General features: G+C 42.6%; 1 protein-coding gene across 1 annotated transcript in view; it reads right to left on the bottom strand.

Annotated features, from left to right (window-relative positions):
• The window catches only part of pdlim4 (PDZ and LIM domain 4), a 57,150-nt gene that overhangs the window by 21,549 nt on the left and 9,738 nt on the right, over positions 1–25,863 (bottom strand). Inside the window, exons 2-3 of the mRNA XM_069672071.1 lie at positions 24,262–24,413; positions 10,905–10,986 (exon numbers count right to left, since the gene is read on the bottom strand). Of these exons, the coding sequence (XP_069528172.1) occupies positions 10,905–10,986; positions 24,262–24,413 (234 nt within the window). The remainder of the gene's footprint in view (positions 1–10,904; positions 10,987–24,261; positions 24,414–25,863) is intronic.

Raw genomic sequence — 25,863 nt, 5'->3', positions numbered from 1 at the left:
TGTGTTGCATTAACTCTCACATACGTCGTTTTGGACAAAAGCGTCTGCTAAATGAAACTGTAACATTGTAACATACTCTAAGTACCTAAAGAAAAAGTACCTATTATGCAGAAAGGTTCCTTCAGGATAATACATGTTATTGTATTTGAATAAAATGATTGTTTTTTAAATTTTATTTGTTGATGTCACTTCTATTCATATTAATCTATCATAATCTGCATAGGGGCTGCACGGTGATTCAAGTGGGCCTTTCTCTGTGGAGTTTGCATGCCTGGGTTCGCTCCGGGTACTCCAGCTTCTTCCCACAGTTCAGCGACGTGCTCGTCAGCTTAAATTCTACATTGCCCGTAGGTGTGCGTGTGAGTGTGAAAGGTTGTCTGTCTCAATGTGTCGGCCCTGTGATTGACTGGCGATGACAGCTGAGATAGGCTCCAGCCCCCCAGGACCCTGAACAGGATAAGCACTATAGAAAATCGATGGAAGCCTTCAAAGACATATACCACACTACAATGAGAAATATTGCCTCCAAAATGTAGTATGTAGTAGTAAATGCAGAAGGAGAGAGTTGGTATGAAAAGTAAAATATGAGTACCTTTATGAGTATTGTACAAAAGAACAATACTAAAAGATGTACTAAGTTACGAGGGAGACGCAGCCCTGAAAAGCCCTCTTGTTTAAACAGATTTCCCTCTTGTCAACAGCACATTTATGTTCACCCATTTTCACCCTCACACTCCTGCCTGACAGGGTGCGACTCCTTCTCCTCCCCCCTCCCAGACCATTCCACTTGTCTTTCTCTCTCCTAACACTCTCCCCTCTCTCTCCTCTCCGGCCTCGCGTGTCTGCTGCACAGATATTCTCTCTGAGCGGATGGCAGATTTATAAGGCTGCACATCTGGTGCTCGCCTTATAAAAATGCCAGTTTGGTAACATTCAGGACTTGTAAGTGCTTTCAAGTTCCTCTAAAAGTACGGCTGCTTGGATCTTTTTAATCATAAAATCAGCTGTCTCATTAATAAGATTTATTCTGACTTTTCATGCTCGGACTTCATGAAGGTTTAATGGAGATGTTCTCTTTGGGTGACAGTCGGGTTTATCTGGTCAATGCCTTATCACCCCAATTCCCCCTGGTAACCTTATCTTGTTTTCCTAATGTAGTCAAAACAGTTTAACGTTAACATGAGCAGCTTCGCTCTATCTCCAACACAAACTCAACACAACAAGGTTGTTGAAAAAGGCCATCTGTGAGATCATCTATTTCCTAATTTCTCCCTCTTGAGATTTGCTACTTTTTCTTTTTTTTTCCAAATCTTGACTGCATTCCTCTCGACCTGCTGCGGAGAGAAAAACTTTGAAAGAAGGAAAGAAAGGCGGAAAAAGAGCACAAAAAGTGGGAGCTATTTATGAGCGCGAGCTTTGTCTGCTGCTACATTCACATAAATTCACATTTCACAGACCTGTTTTACAATGGTAGCAGAGCTTGGCTAATAGTTCAGCATGACTGCCCATGTGTGTGTGTGTGCCAAAGAAAGGCATAAAGAAGGCGAGAAAGTTTGAATATATGAGCATTTTTTTTCACAGTTTAACTGAGGGCATCCGGCCAAGAGGCACCAAGTTCCTCCATTCATCAACCTGACTAAAAGCTACCCTGATTAATCGGAGCTTGAATGGGAGACGACTACAGCTGCAGCTCTGGTAGCTCAGCCGCAGCTTGGTCGGAGAGAGGTAGACAGATGAGAGGAGGAGGGGTAGAGAAGGAGAGAAAAGGTGGAGGAGGACTTTAATTGAAATCATATGCCTGTCTTTAACTAAAGAGCAAGACCTCTGCCTGCCTCAGCGTACACACATATACAAATTCAACTCCTTCTTCTCTGCCTCCTGCATGGTTTAATCCCCCGGGACCTTTTTCGAAATTAAGCTTTTCACATGGCGCTCTGCACCGCTAACCAAACACAAACCAGCCCTTTATGGCTCCCCGGGCCGGGCCCTGGGTGCCTCGCCTGGAGGACAGACAGACGGGGGAGCAGAGAGCCGAGGTTAGGGGGGTAAATCGTAGAGTTTTTAGGGCTTCTGGCCTTGAGCCTGTCTGAGAGGGAAGAAATGCAATGGAGGAAGATGGATGCAGCTTTAGAATCAGTTGAAAATGTTAAATATTTCATCCATTTCCTCTATTAAATCAAGCTATTAAGATATTTTTACTTCCATTCTGACTGAGCCAAGTCGCCACAGGGGTGAAATAGATCCTCTCTGATGTAGCCAATTACAGCTGAATGTCTCAGGTGAAAGCAATTTAATTCAAAGCATGAACAATAAAACGAGAGCAACTAAATGTTTCAGTTTGGACTGAATGCATGTTGTAAAGAAAGGCACCTGTGTTCCTTCATAGCATGAGCAGAGCAGCCATCACTGACTGTGCATTGTTTAACTAGCTGGTGTTTGGTTGATGATGATACTGAACAAGTTTTCTTTAAGGCATAAACTAAGTTAAGAGGAGGAAACGGGCAGTTATTAAACATCTTGGCGAGGGTTCTTTTTAAAAGGAAATTTGATCGCTAAGTTAGTTAGCGTGCAGTTGGCTTAATTGCTAAGGCCAATAATTGCACAGTTTAATCTGAAGACATGTTCAGACCATAGACTCTGGTTTCATAACCACAGTTCTGTGGAGCTGGTTTAACAGATGAAGGTTATGTAAAAGTGCATGGTGCATCAGAGCAAAAAAGCTCCTCCATTTAGAAATTTACTGTCATGAACGTTTGCTTTGTGGCCGCGGCGCAATTTTTAAAGTTTAGTTAGTATGAAAGCATCATGTGGATTTATGCAGTCCAAACAAGAGGGCAGAAATTCACTTAAAATTGGGGGTAGTACAAAAGTGTACACTGGAAATGAGGCCTTCAACGATTAAAACCGGCATGTGATCGATGCAGGCAGGCTCCAGCTCCTCTGTTGCATATCTCTCGGACATTCCCAAAGATTTACACATTCTGGCAAACCATTTGTCTAAGATATTTGGAAAGTCTTATCCACTCACTGTTTGCTGAGCGCCCCTCTAAGTAGGTTGGAAACCAGCATGGTTCTCTCCTGGCCAGGAGACTGATATCGTTTAAACAGAAGAACCCTATTCCACCAATATATAGTCATTGGATCGGGAAGTCATGCTCCATGTTAAATTGAAGAAGATTAGATATACCATGAGAGGGTCAGCCTTGAAATCTCACACTCTTTGGCAGCCTTTCTGTGCTTTTGTTGTTCATACGGACGCTGACTGCATGATGTAATGTGAAAAAAAACAACAATAAAAAAGACCTTAATCAAAACTAATTGGGGGCTTTTCACGCCTTCTTTACACTTGGTTTACTACTTACTCTTCTTCATTTAATCATTTATTTAACATGGTGTGCTATGGACTCATGTGGTTGCCGAGTTCTTTCTGCTGTTCCTCTCATAAACCGACCTCTCAATACATTCAATTCTTGACTAAACTGGTTGATAAAGAGGACTTTAACTAAAAAGACTCGTGTGGATTTCTACACAGGTGCAGGCTATTTCAGGGTTTAGGAAAACAAAAAGCAGCAGTGGATGGATATAAAGAGGTAAAGACATTAATCTTCCTTTAATTATTGGAAACCTAGCATATTCCAAATCAGAATGAACCTGATTGGCTGCAGTCTTTCCAGACTTTATTACCCCAGCAGAGACTGCTCTCTATGACCCCGTCTCTCCCGAGCTCGCTGACAGCCAGCAGAGCGGGGGACGGGGGATGAGGAGGGGGGGCTCCATTAGGAAAACCAAGAGGCCGATTTGGACATTTCTGAGGATTACTGGCTGATTAGTGAACACAAACAACCAAATAAGTAAGGTCAGAGGTCTGTTATCTAGAAGGCATGTGGCTCTGCTAAAAAGACTTCCCAGCAGTGTTAAACTGGTCTGAGATTCCCTGGCAGGGGATTAAAAGCAGTGGACCCACTGCAGATTTTTGGCAAGCAATGAAAATACTAAACTGTTTAATGGACCAACATGGTTTAAAGGCATTCTGGGTATTTGGTGGTATAAATGTTTGTGCACAAAATCTTCTTACTGGCTAGTTCCTGTCTTATTATTCCTCTGTGTGAATAAAGATAAACTTTTAAACAGTATATCTCGCTGAACTCATATATTTTAACTTATTACTATTGTCTGCTTTTAGGGCAAATGATTCTCAATGACAGACATTGGAAAGCAGCTGCCTTGTTCCATTCATAAAACAAAGTAGGTATCATGCAGAGAGTTTTTTTGTCTGGAGGAAAATTCGGTCCCAAGCAGTGAAGGAAATACGGTCTGCAAGTCATGCAAGGACTCTGTCTGTCAGCCCCTGTTAATGTTAGTCTGGAGAATTCGCCTTCAGCTGCCAGATCCCGGAGGCCTCGGTGACGTGTGATCCAGATATCCCAGCTTCCGCATTGTGAAGCCTCATTCTTTCCACAAGGCCAGAGTGCACGGCCACAATAGCTCTCACTTTAATAATAGGGTAGCAGCCGTGAATGGTATTCTGACGTTGCATGACAAAGAATACTGTTTGGTTTTAACATTGACCAACAGGCCATTCCCACCTACTTGAAGCAGCCACCGTGCAATTCAAGGGAAGGAATTTTAAAAACCTGAGATGTCAGTAACTGCTGGTATTACCTTTCTTCTGCATGAATCTGGTCCAAGAGCAGGGCAGACAGATGTACAATGAGATAACCATTTACGAGTCTGGGGGACATTTTCTCTCTTAAACTGTCTCTCATTGGAAAAACGTTCAGATTTAAGATATGTGATGACATTAAGAGGTCGGTAGCGGTATCTATGTGAAAGCCACTAGACAGTATTTCATCCAAAAACATCACACAAAATCTGATCCATCTTGACATTCGCCAACGTGATAATTTGCTTATTTGACCGCTCACTCTAGAAGACCACTGATGAAGATACCAGATGATCGGATGAGGTCAGAAGCAAAGAAAAGCTTCTTCACAAGGGCGAGACAAACCTCTCCTCTTCCATTACCCCGTTAGTGTGTGATTCTGATGGTGAAGGTTTAGGTTTTATTCGGCCTTTATTTTCCAGTTCAGCATAAATGTAGATTCCAAGGATGCAAGGACGACCAAGGGAAAAATGTTGAGTCCATTTGAAGTTCAGTCAGACAACTCACGTTGAGATTGACAGGTTTATTTAGCGGCATAATAGCTTGTGTTTGGCGTCTAGGCTCCGACCTCATCACTCCTCGCTGAATTACTTACATGCAGATTTTGAGGAGTGATGAGATAATCTCTTAAACCCCCGCCGTAGCCTGCAGGTGGATGCTGGGGCGGAGCTGAAGTCTGAGTGCAGACTGGTGCAGGGCAGCGATAGCAACGACAGAGCAGAGGGAGAGAGCGGAAGGTTTGTCAGGTGACCGTGGAGAGGACGCATGGCAGTGTGAATCAGTGCAGCTCGAGTTGTGTGCCTGAACTAGCTCGCAGGCGTCGCCCCTATTTGTGTTTATCTGATTCACTGAGGTAACAACAACCAACAAGAATGCTAGAAGCTTATCAACAGTCAAGTTAGCACTGTTTGATCCAACAACTATGTTATGTACAAGTTGGATAGAAGAAGAATGGTGATTATGATTGAGCAAATAGTGCCAAAAAGAAGACTTATTTAGACCAAATACTATTTAAGTCAGATAAATCAATCAATCAATTGCCTATACGCAACGGTGTATTGATTTCCAGCTCCCAGGGTTGGGGACCAATGTCATGAGCCAATCTAGTTTAGTTATGTTTTTGTCTTGTATTTCAGTGTTCAGTTATCATTTCTTGTTTTACCTTGTCTCTTTGTCTCCCTGTCATGAGTTCTTATTGTTTAATTTTGTATTTAATATATTGTGTCCTTGTCTTGATTTAGTCTTGTTTAGATATGTAATTCATTTGTGTTTTATTGTCTAGAGATTTTCTGCATGAGTTCTATCACAGTCCTGAGTTTGGTTTTTAGTGTTTCCTGTTTTATTTTGTAGTTCTTGCCCTATGTTTGTTTTGTCTTGTTTTACTTCCTGCCTTTGTGTGTTTTCCCGCCTGTTGGATTATGTGCCCTGCCCTTATTGTTTTCACCTGCCCCTTGATTGTCTCACCTGTGTCTGATTAGCCTCACCTCCTAAGTATATTTAGTCTTTGTGCTCCCCTGTCTCGTTGCCTGTTCATTGTGATCCATCGTACGTGAGTCTATGTCGTCTATCCTGTATCATCCACCGTGCGTGAGTCTTTGTCATCCACCGTGCGCGAGTCTTTGTCATCCATCGTGCGTGAGTCTATGTCGTCTATCCTGTATCATCCACCGTGCGTGAGTCTATGTCGTCTATCCTGTGTCGTCCTTCTCTGGAGTTAGTCTATGTCCCTGGATATTCTTTGTGCTTCCCCTGACCCCTCGTGTCTCTTGGATTACCTATTCCTGGTTTTGTTGTAAGTTTTTTGCTCTGCCTTTTGATTTTCCTTTTTGTCTTTTGTTGGATTTTAGATTTTGTTTTTGCATTTTTGCCTTTTGTTTATTAAATCCATTATTTCAGTCTGCATCTGGGTCCTCACCTTTTTGTTTAACTCGTAACCGTGACAACCAATGGTGTAGGTCTTGCCTTTCAATCTCCAAAGAGAGGATATTTTACGCCGAAAACAGTGATCAAGATACTCCACTACACCTTTTTAGCTTAATATGTATTTAACATCCTTTCCCTCAAGTGCAACCTGATCTTTTGCTTCAAATGTGTAAACTCTGTGAAGCATCCAGTTACAACTTATTTGTCTCCCAAGAACAAGATGAAGATTTAAAAATCTAAAATTAGATGTCAGACCTTCACTTCATGTTTTACTTATGACACCTCATCATTATCTCATCCCTGTTCACTCCTTCAAAATGATTTCTATTTTAGGAAGTGTTGTATGACATTGGGTAGTCTCTGGACAGTCTTGCTAAGACATGAGCACAGTTCTTTGGAAACAAAATACAGTCCAATACAGATGCAAAACAGTCACATCCGCAGTATTGAGTCATCTTTTACTTTTATCCAAAAATACATAATTTCCTCATCGCCTTTTCTGAGAGAGTCCCGTGTTCCCAAGGTGAAAGGAAACACCTCACAGCTACCATGTGCTTCCTGCTCAGTAGCTAATTCCCACAAGTAAGACTGGAATTTCCAACAAAGCCTGTCGGTCAACAACAAAAGGACCGTATAAAGAAGGAAATGTTAAATACAGAATGTCCCGAAGCATGCCGTCATTGGACTGACAACTACACTGGGGCTCAAGTGGCAGCTTTTCTGGAGAAATATACCAATGAATTCCTGCGTAGGCTGTGGAAATATGTGGTCATTTTCCAGAAGAATTGTTGTATCAATACTCGAGTTGAATCATTCTGGTATGCCACTTGGGTTTCAGTTCTCACCCTGCTAGCCAAGGCATGCTGCTTCAGCATGAGTCCTGGTGTCGCAGGTCATGTCAAAAAGCGGTAGGTAGATTTCAGATGACGGACACATTGCTTCAAATCTTTGCCTGCACAATCAGAAAGCGAGTTGTCATCCTAATCCAGCGATTTGATTTGGTTAATTTTTGCTCTTACTGTCCAAACTGGCTCATTCTTGAAGTGACTGCGGGCCAAGAGTATCACACAGATCAGTTTGGACTTGGTTCAGCCGGTATAAGAGAGGCCCGCGGTGCATATATTGTTTCCTATGTGTCTGAAGAACAATCGCCATTGTGGTGTGTCAGAGTAACCCTTCATGCCGTATCTGAATACACAAAAAAACAGAGAGAGCCGTGGTCCTTTATGTTGCCCCAGGGAGCGGATGCTTCCTCTTTTCATACTCAGAGGAATCCACCTGAGCGTGACCATAAAGACGCCATGACTTGGCTGTCTCCAGCCGTCCAGGTTCACTTCATTAAATGAGACGCCAGGGAACATTTGTGGAGTTTAGAGAGGGAGAGGAGAGGAAGGCCTGGGTAAGATATTTCAGAGATACAGAGAGAGTCAAAGAGCATGAGAGAGGCAGGTTTGCTCCTCTCATATTACCCACACATGAAGCCCTCCTGTCATGCGTGTCTGTGTTTGTATAAACAGTTGTAGCTGAAGGTTCCTCTCGCTCAGGTTTGGTATTTCCTCGTCTTAATCAAATCAAGACCTGAGCCGGTGCTGAGATTTTGAGATGAAGACTTGCTGCAGAGTTGGCTGGACTTATAAGGCTCGCTTGCTTGCAGACTGCTTGTATTAGGTAGTTTATCTCAAGCAAAGATGAACGCAAAATAAAAGTTGACCTCTCTATGACTGCACTGCAATGAACTAAACAACAAAGTGATGTGATACACGAAAATAATGGCTGAAATGGAGGCTAGAGCATGCACCTTTAGGTTTGTTTTAATGATAAGAGTATCAAGCAGAGGCCTTGTAGTATTAAGGCAGAATTTCCTATAACAACAGGAGTGTGCAGAGAAACTAACAACCTCTGAGAGACTACACTTTCGCATGTGTAAATCTCTTGACAATGCTAGAGGGGAAAACCGGGGAACGTTACAATCATTCGGATTCATCGTGTATAAACCACGAGGGTCTGTAGAAACTATTGGGGCGATTAATCCAATAGAAGTTGAGATATTCCACCGGATAAGTAAAAACTTCGACCTGCTGCCAGGTCTGTAAGAAAAGTCAGGGAATCACCAAAGTCATTGTCAAAGTCAATAATTCTCACAGGGACACTAAATCTGTACCAACTGGCAATCCATCCAAATTTCCCAGTTTGGGATAAATAAAGTCCATCTGTCTGTCTAATGACCAAAGTCATGGACTAACAAACTGACAGGCCATCAGACTGACATTTTCATCCATTGAGAAAGAAGTATGAAAACAATAAAATCGTTTTTACCGAAAGTTAAACCTGAACCAGAACAGGCTAAACTGCAGACTTTGTTTGAACTACTCTTTTACACCACTCTAATGGTTCCATTGCAGCCAAAATGAAACATGTTCTGTGGCCATGGAATACACTTAAATTTGGGGTTTGGCTCAATTTACTGATTGGTAATTTCAGAATAAAAGTCTCCCGGGAAACTGCTAATATCCTCTAACGTTAGCCAGAAAAATCATCTGTTGAGAGTTCTGGTCCTTCGACCACAATCAACCCTGTCAAATTAGATACGCTAAGTCTTCTTTCACTTCTGCCTCGGCCATTGAAAGCAGCACTTTTCTGTGAGGCGTCAAACTCCCATTGATGAGTGGACGGATAGATTTCACCACTTCTTTGTGGGTCTGTTCCGCCCTTTTTAGACAAAGACACCCTGCCACACACACACAGACCAGTCCTGACTCCTTAACTACCACAACACAATACTTGACAAATGGACACTCGCATATCCGAGCCACAATATGCTCATTGTCTGTCCATACTTGCAGCATATGTGCACTCGAACACACACCTCTCTCTGTGCTCGGAAACCTGTGGGCCTGCCAGCACTGGAAAACTTGGAATAAGATCATCTGCTAGAGTTCATCAGACCTCGAATGTCCGCTTGGCAGCTGGGACGACTGGAGAACAATCAAGATACTATTTCATAACCATTCCGTGAACAGTGGGATGCATTATCTCATCTTTAATCATGTGAATGAAAGTGTATTTGTAATTTATGGATCAAGTGTTGTGTCTGTTTCCATGGAATCTGTTTATGATATAAACAGGCTGAGAAGACTCGGGTCTCACACCCAGTGAACTGTACTTTTCAGTTACGACCCCAGATGTGAATTATCCTCTCTGGCAGCTGATGGGGTAGGTAGCACAGGACCTTAATCCAAAGCAGAAGATCTTAAAGTATGACTGGATTTCCGATCCATTTATAGCTACCTACCTACAGTTTTCTTGCAAAAAAACTCTTTATACCAAGGCTACATAGAGAGGAAGTGGGGCCTATTTCTCGACTTCCTGTTTGTCCAAGTAAAAGGACAATTTATTTTCCCATAGAAACTAGTGCAAGACTGCTGGAGCAACTCCATGGCTTGGATGGACACGAAACCTTCCACAATGAATCAGCAGCAGCAAAGATAACAATTAGGGACTCAAGATGAAAGACAAAGGGTGCCTGCATGAAAAGCTCCAGTGGAAGAGACTGCCAAGGTGCATCCTTGCAAGCATCATCCAGTCATGATTTAAACTGTCCACTGTGAAGCGAGTCGAGCTGCAAGCTAAAGTTTACAGTGGTGAGAAAACCTATAAGCACCTGCCGCTTCAGTAAATGTACTTTTGAACAGTTTTGGATGAATTAAGCAGCAAGCAACAGCAGCTGAGGCTTATGGGTGTTGTAGTATTTAGAAAAGACCACCGGGAGAACATGTTTCTCCATCTATCTCCTACCTAACTGTCTTCTACTTTCCTACCTATGTAACTAATCCATCCATCCATCCATCCATCCATCCATCTATCTATCTATCCATCCACCCAGCAACCTACCTAATTAGCTACCATCTATCCATCCATCCATGAAAGAAAACAATTTAATGAGAATACATAAACATTTGTGGACCCAGCGACCCCTCCCAATTTACAGCTCTATTTAATGAACACACATATAAAGCCAGCGTTGTTGTTTTCTTTTTGTTTTCCGGATATAAGACATGCTTGTCTCACCACTTGGCCAGAGGCGGGCGGACAATTTCTTTTCCAAAAGCCAACCAAAGATTTCACTGATTAGTCCTTTCTCTCATTTGTGGGCGGGTGAGTAATTTTAAGACTATTTTCCAGCCCAGGCCTGACCAAAATCTGAGCATTGAAACTCAGGCTCGGATAAGTTCTGACAGCATCCCAGTGGGTGTGAACTGGAATCTAAAGAGACCCCTGTGACTTGAGCTAGGATAATTCCAGAGTAAACAGTGGTTACCTGTGAGTCAGGCTCCATGTAAGGGCTTGTCTTGCCATCTTCGCTAACAGTTGGCGACCACACTCTGTCTCCTGAGCCCGACCTGAAAGACAACACCCATGGGAGAGAGAGAAAGAGAGAGAGAGAGAGTCAGATCAATCGTGTGCCATCCAACACCAGAGCAGTGAAGCATGCAATCATTTCTGCTGAGAAGCATGAATATTTTTCTTGCTGACAGGTTTCCCACAGGGGATCCAGAGTATAAAGTTTCATTATTTCTGAGTGTGAAAGTCTCAAAAAGAGATGAAGAAAAAAGGAGAAATGAAAGACAGTATTTACATTAATCCTATAAGAATGACTGTAAGCGGGGAAAGATGACGACTTTCACATGATATCCCACAAACTGCTGTCTCCTTTGTGTGCCAAAACACTCACATAACTGCACGTAACAAATCATATGCAGCACTGCTAGCTATATAAGAGTTTATGTATGTGTGTGTGTGTGTGTGTGTGTGTGTGTGTGTGGACTTGGATCTGTACATTTGGCAGGTTTTAGGAATGGGATTAAGCTACACTCTGGCCTCTTCCCACTGGTATGAAGATAAAGTCATCAACACATCATAACTCCATTTCAACAATACAGCTTTTTGGAAAAAACCCCATTGCATTTTGGGACATGGATTTTTTTAAGTCTTGATAACTGAATTACTGGTATCTAAGGCTTTCCCCCTCCTGTTTAGATTAGCGGTAATTGACTCCAGTTGCATTTGCTTTCAAAGAAGAAGACGACTTACTGACTGGCAAAAATGATTAAACACACTATTTACAGCACTCCTCAATGGGCCTACTGTGTGTGTTTGAATAAGCCAGGATCCACGTGATTTATCTCCTCCTTAAAGAGACGGAGAATTACACGCTTTGGTGAAACTGAGGGCGTGTAACTCCCTTCTCAAGCTGATGAAATATTGCATTTGATCCCCAACAGCGTCATTCATGGTTCACTTGGATTCCCCTTTTACTTTCCCATTCTATAATAAAGCAGTTTGCATATAAAAAAAGAGATCTGAGGGGAAGTCATTGGTCCTTTGGCATTGGCTGGTTTTTATTGCCATGGCGTTGGCTGTAAAGTGGGAAAGCATCCAACTTCCCAAAGGGTAACACCAGGACATCCAAAGGAGCAACTGAAGGACAGCGTGCGTCTTTGTGTGTGTGCTTCTTTTTACCAACCTACTCTCTACTCTTTCAGACCTATTTATAAACCTATTAATCTTATGTTTTACATCTTTTACGCAACCCTGAACAGGACAAGCGGTATAGATGATGGATGGAAAAGTAACCTGCTCCCCTCTTGTGAAAGATTCTTGCTAAATACATTAGCTTGGAGTGTGGTTGTGTGCGCAGATCTGTCTAGCCCACAGCGGTGAGAGTTGACGTCTAAAGCTGTGAGATCATCCGGCTGCAGATGGCACGGCGTTGGCCGAGCTGATGCAACGCTTCAGATATGAACCTCGGAGGTGTTGCTATCAAGGACGCTCTCATGAGGCGGCGAGTGTCTGGTGGACGAGCAACAGTTACTGCGTAGGATGGACAGAAAGCCTTCCCTGTTTTCAGATTGTTTCGATGGTTACCGCACAAACAGCCCATTGAAACAAGCGAAAGTTCACTCTGAAGTGGCCTATTTGAGTTGACATTTTATAAGTGCAGGACAAAAACATGGAATTTGCCGTCCATCCATAATAATGAAGACGTGAACGCTGACACGTCAGTGGAAACTCTGAGAGGCAGACCAGCTTGGGTTTACAGTGTTACACTGTTCTCTTATTATACTGTAGGCTCAGGCTGAAGAGGGACGTCTGTGAGGCTCTTGAAAATTAAAGTATGTCCCTCCTGAAACACAACTGGACAATCTCACACTTGAAATATTATCTTTTTTTTCTTCCCATATGGAGAGTGTTTATGAGTATCTCTAATATAACGTAATATAAATACCAACCGCAGACAGAAACAATCTGCTGCACACGAGCTGCATCGGGACAATGAACTGCATTGTTACTTTCTGTTTGCTACTCTAGCGTCTTCTGGTAATGAAACAGCGTGTAAGAGAGAAATCCACCTGGGATGGACTGAATTAGGCTCCTATCAGACAAACCGCTGTTAAACATTCATCAACCTGTTGATCAACTGTTAACTTTTACAATACCCTGTGTCTGTTTTTAGTCTGAGTCAAGGTTGAATCTAGCCTGAGATGTATTTTATGTTAAGTATACTGTACAAGTACTTACATTCAGGTTCTTGCCGATTCCGAGTACCGATATGAGTACTTACTAATATCATTACAGTTCTCATAATGACTTTAAAAGCATAATTTTCATCAGATACTCCTCACTTTCTGACTGTAACAGGTAAATCGACAGAATGATGCAACTGTTGCTGACATTTCAAACCTCAACTTTGTTTTACTTAACACACAAACATGACACTGCCACACATTTTACTTTGGTGTAACCTATAACACATTTAGTGGATTTCAGTATAACACAACTTACCACATGTAGTGTAAAAAAAGGTCACGTGATGAGCACTCCCATTTCTGAGCGCACCTGAACGCAGCACTAGACAGCGCATGCCCCCCAAAACACAGCAGTGAGGGAGACATGCCCGGACTTGTTTACTGCACCTGCTACGGTGACATCAGTGATTGCTGACGGACTATTTTTATCGTGTGTGCGTCCATGAATGTGTGAGTTAGTTTGCCTTAATGTGTATGTTACACTCTGTTAGCTTCAGTTTGGCTGTGAGTGTATATGTTGTGTGGACTGAAAGGACTGAGCCTTTCCCTGATAAGTGACATTGCTCCTTCTCCGCCTACCTGCTTAACTAAGGGAGGCTAACGTCAAGCTGTAAAGTGGTTTTGGCTGCAGTTTTGGCTGCAGTTTTAACTGCGTAGTTTTACGAGTACAAGTACTTAAGCTCCGATACCGCCCGATTACGGTATCGGTATCGGTGCATCCCTAGTATAGTATTTATACCAAATAGTTCACTATATCCGTGAGGCTACAGGAAACATGTTTTTGATTAAAATGTAGTTTCAGACTGAAGGGCTTTATCTCTTCTTCGTTACCTACAGTGTCTAGCTGCTTTGCCAAGGAGAGGACATATCTTCACAATGACAAATAGGATAGGGGTGAAGGGTCTTCTTTCATTTTGCAAGCTATAAACTGTATACATCAATGTCAAACCTTGAGACAGACAAAATGAGAAAAAAGCATGAAAGAAAAAAGAAAAGTCGAGGGCAACACACGTGCCTATTTTGTTAAAGAATATGTTATGGGGCCGAAACGGACATAAAGGTTCTATAAGAAAACAAAATATAAAAGTCTGCCAAAGAAGAGGGGAAAAAGGACAACACAGAAGAAAGAAGTCTCAGGTCATCACAATCACTTTCCGTCTCTTTCCTTTGTTCATATTTTCCCCTGCTCGACCTCCCCCTGCCAGGTTTAATTTCCTCATTGGGGAGATCTGGCTTTCGGAGCAGTGGATGAGTTTACTTTGGCTTCACAGCATCGCCATGTTCATGTGAGGAAGAGCAGGAGACAGACGGCAGAAAAACCGAGTGCCCTCAAATTAAGATGCGGCTGATCGGGGAACATTTCAGGGTTCACTTAGAGTTCTGCCTCGTTGCCTCGATCTGTCAAACCCATCCGAGCACGGACAGCCCTATAACACATCAGAAACCACTGCAGCAGCTCCTATGTTATTTTGTAATGTGAGAGGAGTTAAAAAGCCTCCTCCTCTGGGAGTAAAAGCAGACAATGTCCTTTTAAAAGGGGAGTTATGGGGGTCGCGTGAGCAGACCTGAAAGGAGTCACTTTGAAAACTGCATCTGGGTGATGACAAGATCAATACAAGACCAGAAAGCAGGCGGAGGTTTGTGGTCTCCCCTTCCTCCGTTTCTGCCTCTCAAACTCCATTGATGTTGCGTTTAAAACCACCACAAAAAAGAGGGCCTTGGGAGAGCCTTAAAGGAATGATGCAATGAAAGGATGAAGGAGGAGAAAAAGGAGTGTGAGTCGGGTGCTTTCTGAGGTTTCTTTTTGTCTTTGTCCCAGCTGGAGTCCTGCGTGTCTCTGGTCCCATGCAGCCTCGTGCATAATTCCTCAGCTGTGAGTCACAGGTCCCGGAGTCAAAGCGAGGCAGCGGGGGCAAATCCTCCACCAGAGCGCTCTGACTCTGTCTTTTCTCTGCCTGTTTTCTCTGATTCTGTCTGAATCCTTCCCTGTGTTATGTTCTTATTTTATTCTCCAGATCCCGATCAAATTTTGGATTTCTTTTCTTTGTATTACACATCAGCTAAACCCTTAATCCAAGCCTTACCCCTCACTAATGCAAGTCTTACCTTAACCCTTACTTTGGCCTAAGACCCATTCAAACAGAAACCTCAATCCAAATCCTAACCTACTGTTCAAAAAGTCCTTTAAAAGGCTAAAAATGTTTGTGTTTGTGTTTATATTCTCCACTTATTAGCTATTTCAGGTGTTTTAATCAGTCGGTGGACAGCCGGAGAAAGATCAAGGTTGCCATACCAATACCTAAACCATATCTGAACTGCAAAAGGACTGATGACCTCATACGACCAGCTGTCATCAGATGACCAGCTGACTTTATCTCATAACAAATAAGTGCAAAATATTGCAGTTTTAGTCGCTGAAGAAGACTGAGAGAAGCTGCTGAAAGCCCTGACAAGGGCGACTAAGTGGACAGCTTCTGTCCACTTATTGTTATATTTATTTTCCTGGTTAAAGTGATCTCGAAGATTTTCATCTAAATAAATGTCTGTTAAGTCACTATCTATCGCCGAATGAGGTAACACAATGGTGATTGAGCCTATGGCCCACTGATGAAAGCCTTTGCATTTGCAGTATTACAGACTGGGCGTCTGTGGCGACTTTCACGGAAAAAAATCACAAGCGGCGCCCAGTTAGTGACGCGTTTTCCATCAGCCAGCAGTGTTTGGTCTGCCAGAGAGGGTAGGCGGAGCTAAGCGGCTGCTTTTCCGGCCTCTTCAAGTGTTGCGAGTAAACAGTAATCTACTATGGCTGAACAAACAAAGAAAAGATCGATGACTATAGATACAACCGTGGACGTCACACATGCAACACTGTCCGGATATCTGGGAAGTGTGCTCCCGCAATTACCGTTTATGGTCATAGGTGCCGCCAAAGAGAACAAAACTGAGATCTTTACGATTACCACTTTAACTTGGGGTAAAGATAATAAACTAGGTGAATTGAAATATCGTGGGCCATTTACTTGCATAATTCATTCCAAGCTGTTAAAGGTTCGGTTGTGGCAGGGTTCTCTGTGTTTTCTTCTGTGGGCCCAATAAAATGGATGTGAATGAAGATCATTGATGATGCTTTATTCCTTCTGTAGAACGAATAGTTCCAACAAAAACTCATTACAGTGAGGTCTGTGGATTATCCTGAATGTCCAGGACTTGAATGCTAAAAGCTGCTGTTTTCTAAATGCAATTTGTCATTGACTTGAGAGGCACAAATTAACTTCGTTTTACTTCAATTGTACTGGAGTAGAAGCAAAAAGCCAGAGACGACAACAGTGAGACTTTATGTATGTTGAGATATCTTTTGGTGACCATCTGCAGCCCGAGCTCAAGAACAGGACACACAGTTAGAGTAGCACTAACAGCGAAGGCATCCTGACTCACTTCTCAGCACATTTTACTCGCTTCCACAGCAGGAGTCTTTCCGAACAGCCTGACCAGCGGTGGAAACACACATCTTAACCGCCATCATCTGTGTCTAAGGCCTCTGTAACCACATGGCTTTCTCCAATAAGCTCTGGCAGAAGGAGGGGGGAGGAGGGTGGAAGAGACGGAGGAGAAACAGATGAAGAGGAGGTATAAAAAGAAGAAATAGTGGTTGAGTGGATTTAGGTTTGGAGAGGTAGAAGGCAGAAAGGCAGATGGAGGTCAGAGTCGAGGGAGGTGAAGGATGAAGAGGACAAAAGAAGAGGATGAGAAGAGGACAAGCGTTCCTCCACAGCTGGCTCATGTATTCAAAGACTGTTTAGGTCTGCGGATATACAGGCCGAGAAACCAGACACGACACACTCCAACATGGACCCTGTCTGCCTGTCAAAGTCCTTGACATTACAGTGAACTTGGACAGTGTGCATGGCGGGGGTGGCAGCCATTTTTCCTCCCCAGCGAGCCGACACAGCTCCGTTTCATCATCTCTGAAAGTAGAAGGGTGTTTGACCTCACAGTGGAGCGCTGACAGGCCTGCATCAGCAGGGAGGCCTGATGGAAAATGGAAAGCTGTGGTGAAGCGGTGACCTAAGAGTTCTTTTTTCTCCTTGTCTTGCCTCCTTCCCTTCTTAATTTTCCCTCTATATTTTCCTTTTGTCAACAAATCATTCACTCCCTTTATTCTGCCATCTTTCTCCTCATTTAACCTCTGCATTTACAAACATAAAACCCTAAATCCACCAGGTACTATATGTGCTATACGTCCATCTGCATCTTTTGGTGGTATTGTTCAGTGATATATTAAGGGGAGAAAGAAGTGAAGAAGAATTGCCAATATAGCCCCTGTGATGGGCGCTGCCATCTTGCGATGGTGATGTCATTTGGAGCCAGAGCTGCGCAGTAAAGTTCGGTGGGTGGAGCCTCTGTAGCAACTTCCGCTAACCCAAACACACCTAACTTACTGAAAAAACAGCAAGGATCCCGCACGCCGGCGTGTTTAACAGCAGAACAGCTTCTTGTGTTTGTCTGAAGCTGACGTTCACGGAAATGTAAACTTCAATGACTGTAGTGATTGTTTTAGTTACGTCTCCTCTCGCCGTTCCTCCTCTACTCTGCTAATCCGGAGCAGATCGGCTGCAGGAGCTGTATTTGTCAACAGAGCTGTCAATCATCCTTTTTAAAAATAAACTTGTCAGAAAAATGAACACTTTGACGTTGTTCAGATTTCATATGTCCCATCTGTTAACACGTAGGAGGCGGGCTTTATGACCTATACTGCAGCCAGTCAGCAGGGGGCGCTCAATATGTTTTGGTTCCACTTTAAGGGAGCGGTGATGCCGTCCATCTTTTTATACAGTCTATGGCTAAGAAACGCTGAAGCTGATCTGGAGGCTTTGTCGACCACCTGCATTATTTTTGGGGTACAAAACTTGCAAGATATTATTAAGATAATGGCGCATTAATGGTTCAATATGCTGCATGAAAACAAGACTACAACCCTGCTGGTTGCTCAGTGAAGTGGTATATGGACGCATGTTGTACTTTAGGTAAATGCTAAGTTGCTAAGTGCTAAGTAACTGGGTTTGATTTTTATACAAGAAAGCTGGTCGCCACTGGTCGGGGCGATGGGCAGGTAATGTAATCCATGTATGGTTGACCAACATGTACCAATGGTACCACTAACAAGCCTCCTTGCCATGTCTGTCGGTCTATGCATACAGTTGGATCCGAATGTAAGTTTAATAGGAACAATTTCCTGGAGTTACTGAAGATCGACAAGACAGATCAGTTAATCATGTCAGATATAAAATCCAGGAAGCACAGATTAAAAAGTCTAAACATTTATGAGCTTATGATCATTAAGTGACCAAAAAAAATCCACATTTACTACAACAGATGTTGGCCCAAATCCATCTTTGTTTCTTATTTAGCTTTCATGAGCTTCCTGGGGAACCTCACCAGAAACCCCTCGATGCAGAGCGCTCTTAAAAAATGCTCCATTAGAGGAATTATGAAGAATGGGGTTTATGAAAGTAATACATGCGGAAACATTTGCAAAGGAATGTTGTTGTGTTGCACAAGACCTCAAAGCTCAGATGCACCAGCGTACTGTAATTTTGGTTCACAGCAGACGTGTAGACTCATATATTCGTCCATCGGCAGCAACACTAAATTACAGGTCTCTTGTTTCTCCCGCTGTGACTCTGCGACTCTTTAGAGTGGTGTAGTTTTTTAATGAAAGCTGAGAACTGTTGTCCTCTAAAATATTATTTGCTACTGAGTCAACATTTTGCTTCAAGTCACTCCCATCTTTTTTTTGGACTCCAGAATCGATGGCTGCAATTAAATGACCCACAACTGAGTGCTTCCAATAAACCCAAGACTCCCATATTTCATATTTCCTTTAGTAATTATCACAAGTACTCATCTTTCATACAACAACATGACATCCTTATTGTCTGGATTAATAACACAGTGCTCTGACTTTATTCACCAACCACAGCACACACTAACAATTGCTTTGTGTTGTGTCTTTTTTCATTCATGTATTTCCCTCTTTTCATTTTATTTTGGCGGTCAGCAGACCTCTTTCCTCCTGTTAATGAAGTTTAATGTGGGCGGCTTTACTTACTCTTTGTCTGCTCGGCCATAGTGATTGTTGCTGTTTATTAACAACTTCCTGTGGAGCAATATTGGGAAAAAGCGCCCTCACTCTCGGTGTTCAGGACACCAACGTGTAATGCTTTAATCACACGGCTACAGTGCTTCGGAAAACATGTGTATAACACATTATCCATTCAGCGCCTTGATTTATGTTCGACTTGGAAGAACGTGTGAAAAAAGTCACATCCATTCATCTTCTTTTCAATAATATCCAGCAGGAATATTCAAACATTATTCTTAAACTGCTGGTACCACATGTCGTCTGTCTCAGGGAGAGAAACTCTGAGCTTCACTGTGTCGTCCGTGTAATTGAATTTCCAGAAATGCACCCAGCAGAAAAGTTTGGCTGTAAAACATCATTCTCGGCAGAGACGAGCCCATGTGGATTTCTCACTCGGTCTCTCTGCTTCATCGCTCCTCTACTTGGTTTCACTCGCTCTGTCTTGGTCTCTTCCTCCATATTCCCCTCCTTCTCTCTGCCTCTTCAAAACCTGTCTTTGTCATCTGTCTTCTATTTTTGCCCTCCTAAAACTTCATATCAAATTTTCAAAAAATGTATTAAACTTTTACCCCCGTTGCTCCATCTCTCCCTCCCCTTCACCAGCACCTCATTTAATCTCTGAGCTCTGGAGCCGGAGGTGCATGCCCATCTCCCAGACATGCCTCACCCTCCTCCTGACCAGCAGCGGGGCTGTTCAGACTGTAATTATTTCAGCAATATACTGCAGAGAGGTCACATACCAGCAGCTGGCCTTGATCTGCCTCTGCTCTGCTGCTATCTCGTCAGTTAAAATTAAAAGTTAAGGAAGATTGATGCACAACATGGCTGTGGCTGGTGCTTACTTATGGTTATACTTGAAAGGAATTATTCACCTAAATAAGGTAGTTAAATAGGTGTTACATACTCTTTATATATGGAAATGTTATTACAGCTTATTGGGTTTACTGAGTGTGTTTTTTGAGAGTAAAAAGTCATGAACAGGGACGCTATAGCCCCTTTTTTACAGCCAGTTCAAGCGGTGACTGTTGTTCAGAGGCTGGCGGTGACAGAGGCTGACTGGTGTAAGTGTAGGAGCCAGCAGGACACAACAGTGCCGTGTGTGGTTAAATGTGGGCTGGTGCTGGTTGTTTTCACATCACGCCTCCAGTAATATGACAGGGTTGTTATGTTGAGTGTAAAAAACAACATGTTTAATGGGCAGCTTCCTCATATCACTGTTGAGAAATCTCTGTACAAAAAAATAGTACACTGTACAAGACTATACAAGATCCTAGGGTTTCTAAAAGTAGCAAATATGTCCAACTTACAAATAAATCTTTGATTTTCCACTTGGTTGCAGCCATGAAAACAAAATCCTAATTAGGTCAGTCAATATAAATTTGATTGTAGGGTAACTCACGATACGAAGTGGCCCACGATAACGATAATAATGATACACCGAGTCTATGATAACTTATATGTTGCAAGCGACTCATAAAATGATAAATCATGATAACTGATGAACTATTTCTTCGGCCAATTAAAGGGCCAGTTTCGACGATTTTCAACCTCAGTCCTAACATGCTATTATGGGGACCAATGGCCTTTATTGTGCAATTTCCCTCTGTGCCTTTCGAGGACGCTATCCGCTTCTCCAACGGCCAGACTACGTAAACATCTGGTAGAGGCCAGGGAGCTTGTTAAACTACACTTCCTCAATCTAGGACGCCCGCCTCCGATGTCATGTCTCGTTAAAAATCGTCAGGTTTGAAATGTAGACTGCAGACCTGATGATTTTTTAGATGATCCACCGGTATATTCTCGTCGTATTTCGTTTTCTGTACCGCTCTGAGCCATTGCCTGCAGCGAAACAGTAGTATTTCACTCCAGCATCTCTCGCTGGGCCGTTCTGTTCAGAGGGAGGGGTGCAATGCACGCTGGGTGTTGTAGGAATGTAGAATGGGCGAAACCACAAGCTGTTTGTACAACTTTCTCCACAGCTATGGCACCAATTTCAAAAAGTATGACTTCTATCGATTACAGAGAACACCAGCTTTGACTAACAGCGGCTTTTTCCAGAGGCGAACTGCTCCTTTAACTTCTCTTCACGTTACCCTCATTCTTATGCGCATCTGCGAGGAGTCATGAAGTAGTAGCATCTGTTTAAGGCTATCTATTGATAATTATATTGCACGAGTCAGGATGACAATATGTTGCCGTATCGATATTTTCTCCCACCACTATGTGATAGAGCTCAAACAAAGCAGTAAAACCAGAGCTATGGAACTTATGTGAAACCAAAGGTCAGATTATAGACACTTCTATGCTACACATCCATCAATCTAAAGTGCTCCCTTGTCTCACTATTGTCTCACTAGATACTTCTTACATTTAATTATGTTTTTAACAACTTTACTACTCAAAGGGAAATTTAGGCTGAATTTGGGAGCATAAGAGAGCAAGTGGTTTAGTTTGGGAGTGCCCTTTTTTTTGCTCCTGCAGCTGCAGAGGAGCTCCCCTGGTCTTTGCTCTGAATACTACTTTATGCATCCTTAAATAAATTTACAATCCCTATGTGGACAAACCACTTTATGCTCAGCTGCTCAGCTTGATATATGGTGGATGGTTTCTAGTACAGGCTGGGGGAGAGGGAGGGCTGTTGCATGCTAGAGTGCGTACAATAAAACAAAAATACAGTGCAGAGAGAGGGAGAAAAAAAAAAGTCTGTCTGAGTTTGGAGTTCTTACATGTGTTAAACTTTGCTTATCTGACAGGTCTGGTTACTCCTCGAGTCATTTTTATTTCCACTGCATTTGCAAGTCAACTTCACGCACACAGGCGGGAGACTGTGTAGCCTGCTGCCCTAAAAAGGAGAGAGCTGAAGCACCAGTTGGCAACTGTCAACTTGTAACTGAGGCTGAAACCACACAGTGTTCTTCATCTGAGAGGACTCGGGGGTTGCCAGATTCTCGACGCAGTTTCAAGTACTCGTGCGAGCAAAAGTAACCAACTAATAGAAATGTGGGAAGCGACTGACATTTCAGTTTTTCCTTGGTAGTCCCCCATCTCTCTCTCCCCCCTCTCTCTCTCTTTGTCATTAACTGTTTAGACAAATAACTTCCTCTCTGCTATGTTGACAGAAAAATGTTTCTCCTGTTCCCCGCTGAAGGCCAAGTCATCCATCCTCACATACTTGGTATACAAACGACGGTAAAGAGTGGAAGAGAGTTTTCCAGCTCATGAACCAGTAAAGCTCCCAGTATCGACCTGTGAAGTACATTTGTAAAGGTCACTATCTGACTCACTGTTTGTACAAGCCTCATTGACTTTGACGGCCTCTATAGGAGCAGTGAGTCGATCATTTAAGCCGCAGTAAACCTGTCATCCGTCTCAATGACTCGACTGTGCCAAGCTGAACAGACCGACCTGAAATAGAAACAATATGTGTTCCTGGACGAGAGGCAGTAAACGACCTTAGTCATAAAAAAAAATCCTGTACGTTTTTCAACTTAGTTCGGTTAATGAGCAAAAAGCATGAGCTGCCTCTGCTGACGGTCAAAGCGGAGACGACTGAAGTGACTAATGTTCAACATTTCCTGATATCCAATTATTCTGAATCTCATTATTCGTATCAGTCATCCGTTACGGAAAATGAGCCTCGGATGTCACATATCCTGAAGAAACAAGCGCTCTTAAATTACAAGTCTGTCGGCAGTGAATATACAGTGAAATTAAATCTAATGGTGTACTTAACTAAATAATAGACAAGCAGAAAGAATTTCACTGTAAACATACACTAAGTGTACATTGGGCTGTACATGTGTGTGTGTGTCTGTCCATATACTCCAATATTGCAACAGTAGGAGTCTGGCACTCCAGGGTCTGGGACCCAAGAGAATTCTGGGAATTCTAAAACTAAGGAAAATGTATAACTGACGAGTTATAATTAAAGAGCAAAAGAGAGACAGAAAGAGAAAGGTAGATTAAACAACAAATTATTTTTGGCTTTAAAAATTATGTGACTGTAACAACTCCAATGGTTTGGAATCCTTACAGGAGAAAAGGTAGTTTCAGGATTTGGAATAATACGTTTAACTGACGAGATAATACTTTGCTCATTAGACAGCGTCCTTGGGAAGTGAGCATATACTGTTGTAGTGTTCTGACTGGACCTGAACTTGTATCTTAATATATCTTGTTTTTGCTTTGTGTCACATTCCTTGTAATGTTCTTAATGCTCTGTTTTTGACTGTGTTAAGCACTTTGAATAGCTGTGTGTATGAATGATGGTCTATAAATAAACTTCCAAAATGACCATAACAAAAAATGATTAGTATTAGCTTTTTATCTGATCTGCTACCTACATAATTAAAACTACTGATGCAGCAGATCCTGACATATCTTTTTTATACCAGGCTTTCTTTTTCCTAAACAAAACCTGAAGCCTATATTACCCATAATGCATCTCTACAATAGAAAGTTCTGCCAGAGATACAGGTGTATTTTGCTAGTGGAGGCAAATGTACAGGCTTTGGACGCAAGCCTCATATTTGACTCTGTGATACCTGTGCTGTAGCTTAGCATAATTTACAGTTAAAAAAACTCTCTGTCCAATTAAGAAACCCTGCTCCTACAAGCCTGCTTTCTTCTGATTGGCCAGCTCTCCGAAAACTACTGAGGCTACACTTTGTGACGTCACAAAGTGTAGCACGTAGAAACTTCACTGTGTTCAGTCTGTGGGAGTTCCCCTTTAAGGCAACTTAAATCTAAGGTGTAAAAGTAACTTTCTGCGCCCAACGATCCGTCCCAACCTTCTCCAAAAGTGGCTTTCTTGTGCTATAGCAACATCATGCTAACACGACCACAAGAGATTGCTTGTCAGGACAATCCAAACATACTGTACAGTCATTTAAAGGCCTCATAGAATGACTATTTTTCTGTTAAGGAGGAGTCTCGTGTTTCCATACCTGCAGATGTTGAGTGTGAGCTGCTGGGTGCAGTTTTTGATCCTGTTCTGGGCCTCCATGTGCGTCATCTGGTCTGTGCTGTCGCCATTGATAGCCAGGATGGTGTCGCCTGGACACAGGTCACCTTGGGCTGCCTTGCTGCCTGGTGTTACCTGGAGATAACATTCACACACACAGCCAAGAAAAAACAAGAAAGAGCTGTTATAAGTGGTGTCAAACTGTCAGCGGGGGAAAAAAGAAAGAAAAGAGTGGTGTCAACATGGAGTCCAAATTCAACAACAGCTAAATCTTATGATTTATGTGCTGTTGCTTTGGGCAGCACTTGAGGTTTACACTTTCAAGAGCCAGCAACAACGACACAGGGAAGGAAAAGGCTTCTCAGACTTTTTAAGACATTTGAAGAGCTGGAACTCAGCAATCAGTGAATGAGCAACTGTCTCTGTGCAATGTTAGACTCATGTGCAAACATCTGGTCAATAACTTCCTGTTGCTTTTTCTGATTTAACCGGTTTGATCTCGTCCAACATGTGTTTGCATCGCTTTCATTTTCAAGACTATCTTTGAGCTGCTGGATAGTGAAGAGGTTCCTCTTAGTGATCCCTCATCACAGACACACACACACACACTGCTCTGTGTGCATTTGAGCCCCTCAGGGAGGCAGAGGGGGGACGAGGAGGGGAGGGTGGTCGTCCCAGTGGGTACGTTTCACCTTCACAGACACACGTAGTAACATATGATAACAATTTTCCATTATTACACACACTCAGAAATGTCCCTGCGATTTTCCAGGCTTGCCTCAGTCTGGTGAAACTACCCGTCACATCCTCTAAAACATCCTCAATAAAACAGTCACTGTCATATGGAGACCATCTGCAGAGCATAATACTCTTTCAATGGAGCAGAAATGTAATGAAATCAAACAACTGTCATGTTGTCTCCGGTCTTCACGTGCTGTCATGCTATAACACGCGTGTCTATCATGCCATTTTTCCAAACGATTAAATGTGAGGAGATTTTCAGCAGCTGGATGCAATCGCTTCAGTCACAATGTTTTTGGAGGAGTTTTAAGCTATCGTCTGTGACATTTATATATCGCCAGGGTAGGAGTTGAATATAGTTCTGTTGCAGATTGAAAAGTGACTCCATATTGATTCACTGTTCGAAACACATCTGCTTGACTGAATAGGTAGCAGCAGCAACAGCTTTTGATTTTGTATAAAAGAAGAATGACCCGTTACAGCATCTGTGATTATTGTCATTTTTAGTTCATGTGTTGATTACTCTCTTAATTCATCTTTAAGTCTTTAAAAAGGGTGAAATAAACCTAATTTGGTAACCTGACATGGCTTGTTTTGTCCAACCAATAGCCCAACACAGAGATGATCAATCATTTAAAACAGAGAAAACAGATCGATTCATCACTTTGAATTCGAATAGTCATTAATTTAGACTTCATGCGAATATCATTTCATCTTAAAAATATATTTTTTCCATTGTTTTTCCCAGCGCCTGGGTGTAATGTGGGACTACCATCAGACGTCATCTCAAAGCTGTTTGCTAACCGCCACTAAATACCAAGAGAAGAAGAAAGCATTAGCGCCA

Source organism: Semicossyphus pulcher, unplaced genomic scaffold (genome assembly GCF_022749685.1).
Source record: "Semicossyphus pulcher isolate SPU_LCO1_2020_fin unplaced genomic scaffold, fSemPul1.0.p SCAF_10, whole genome shotgun sequence".
Classification (NCBI taxonomy): Eukaryota; Metazoa; Chordata; class Actinopteri; order Labriformes; family Labridae; genus Semicossyphus; species Semicossyphus pulcher.
Note: the sequence above shows the minus strand (reverse complement) of the source record. Positions and strands in the feature narration are given on the sequence as shown.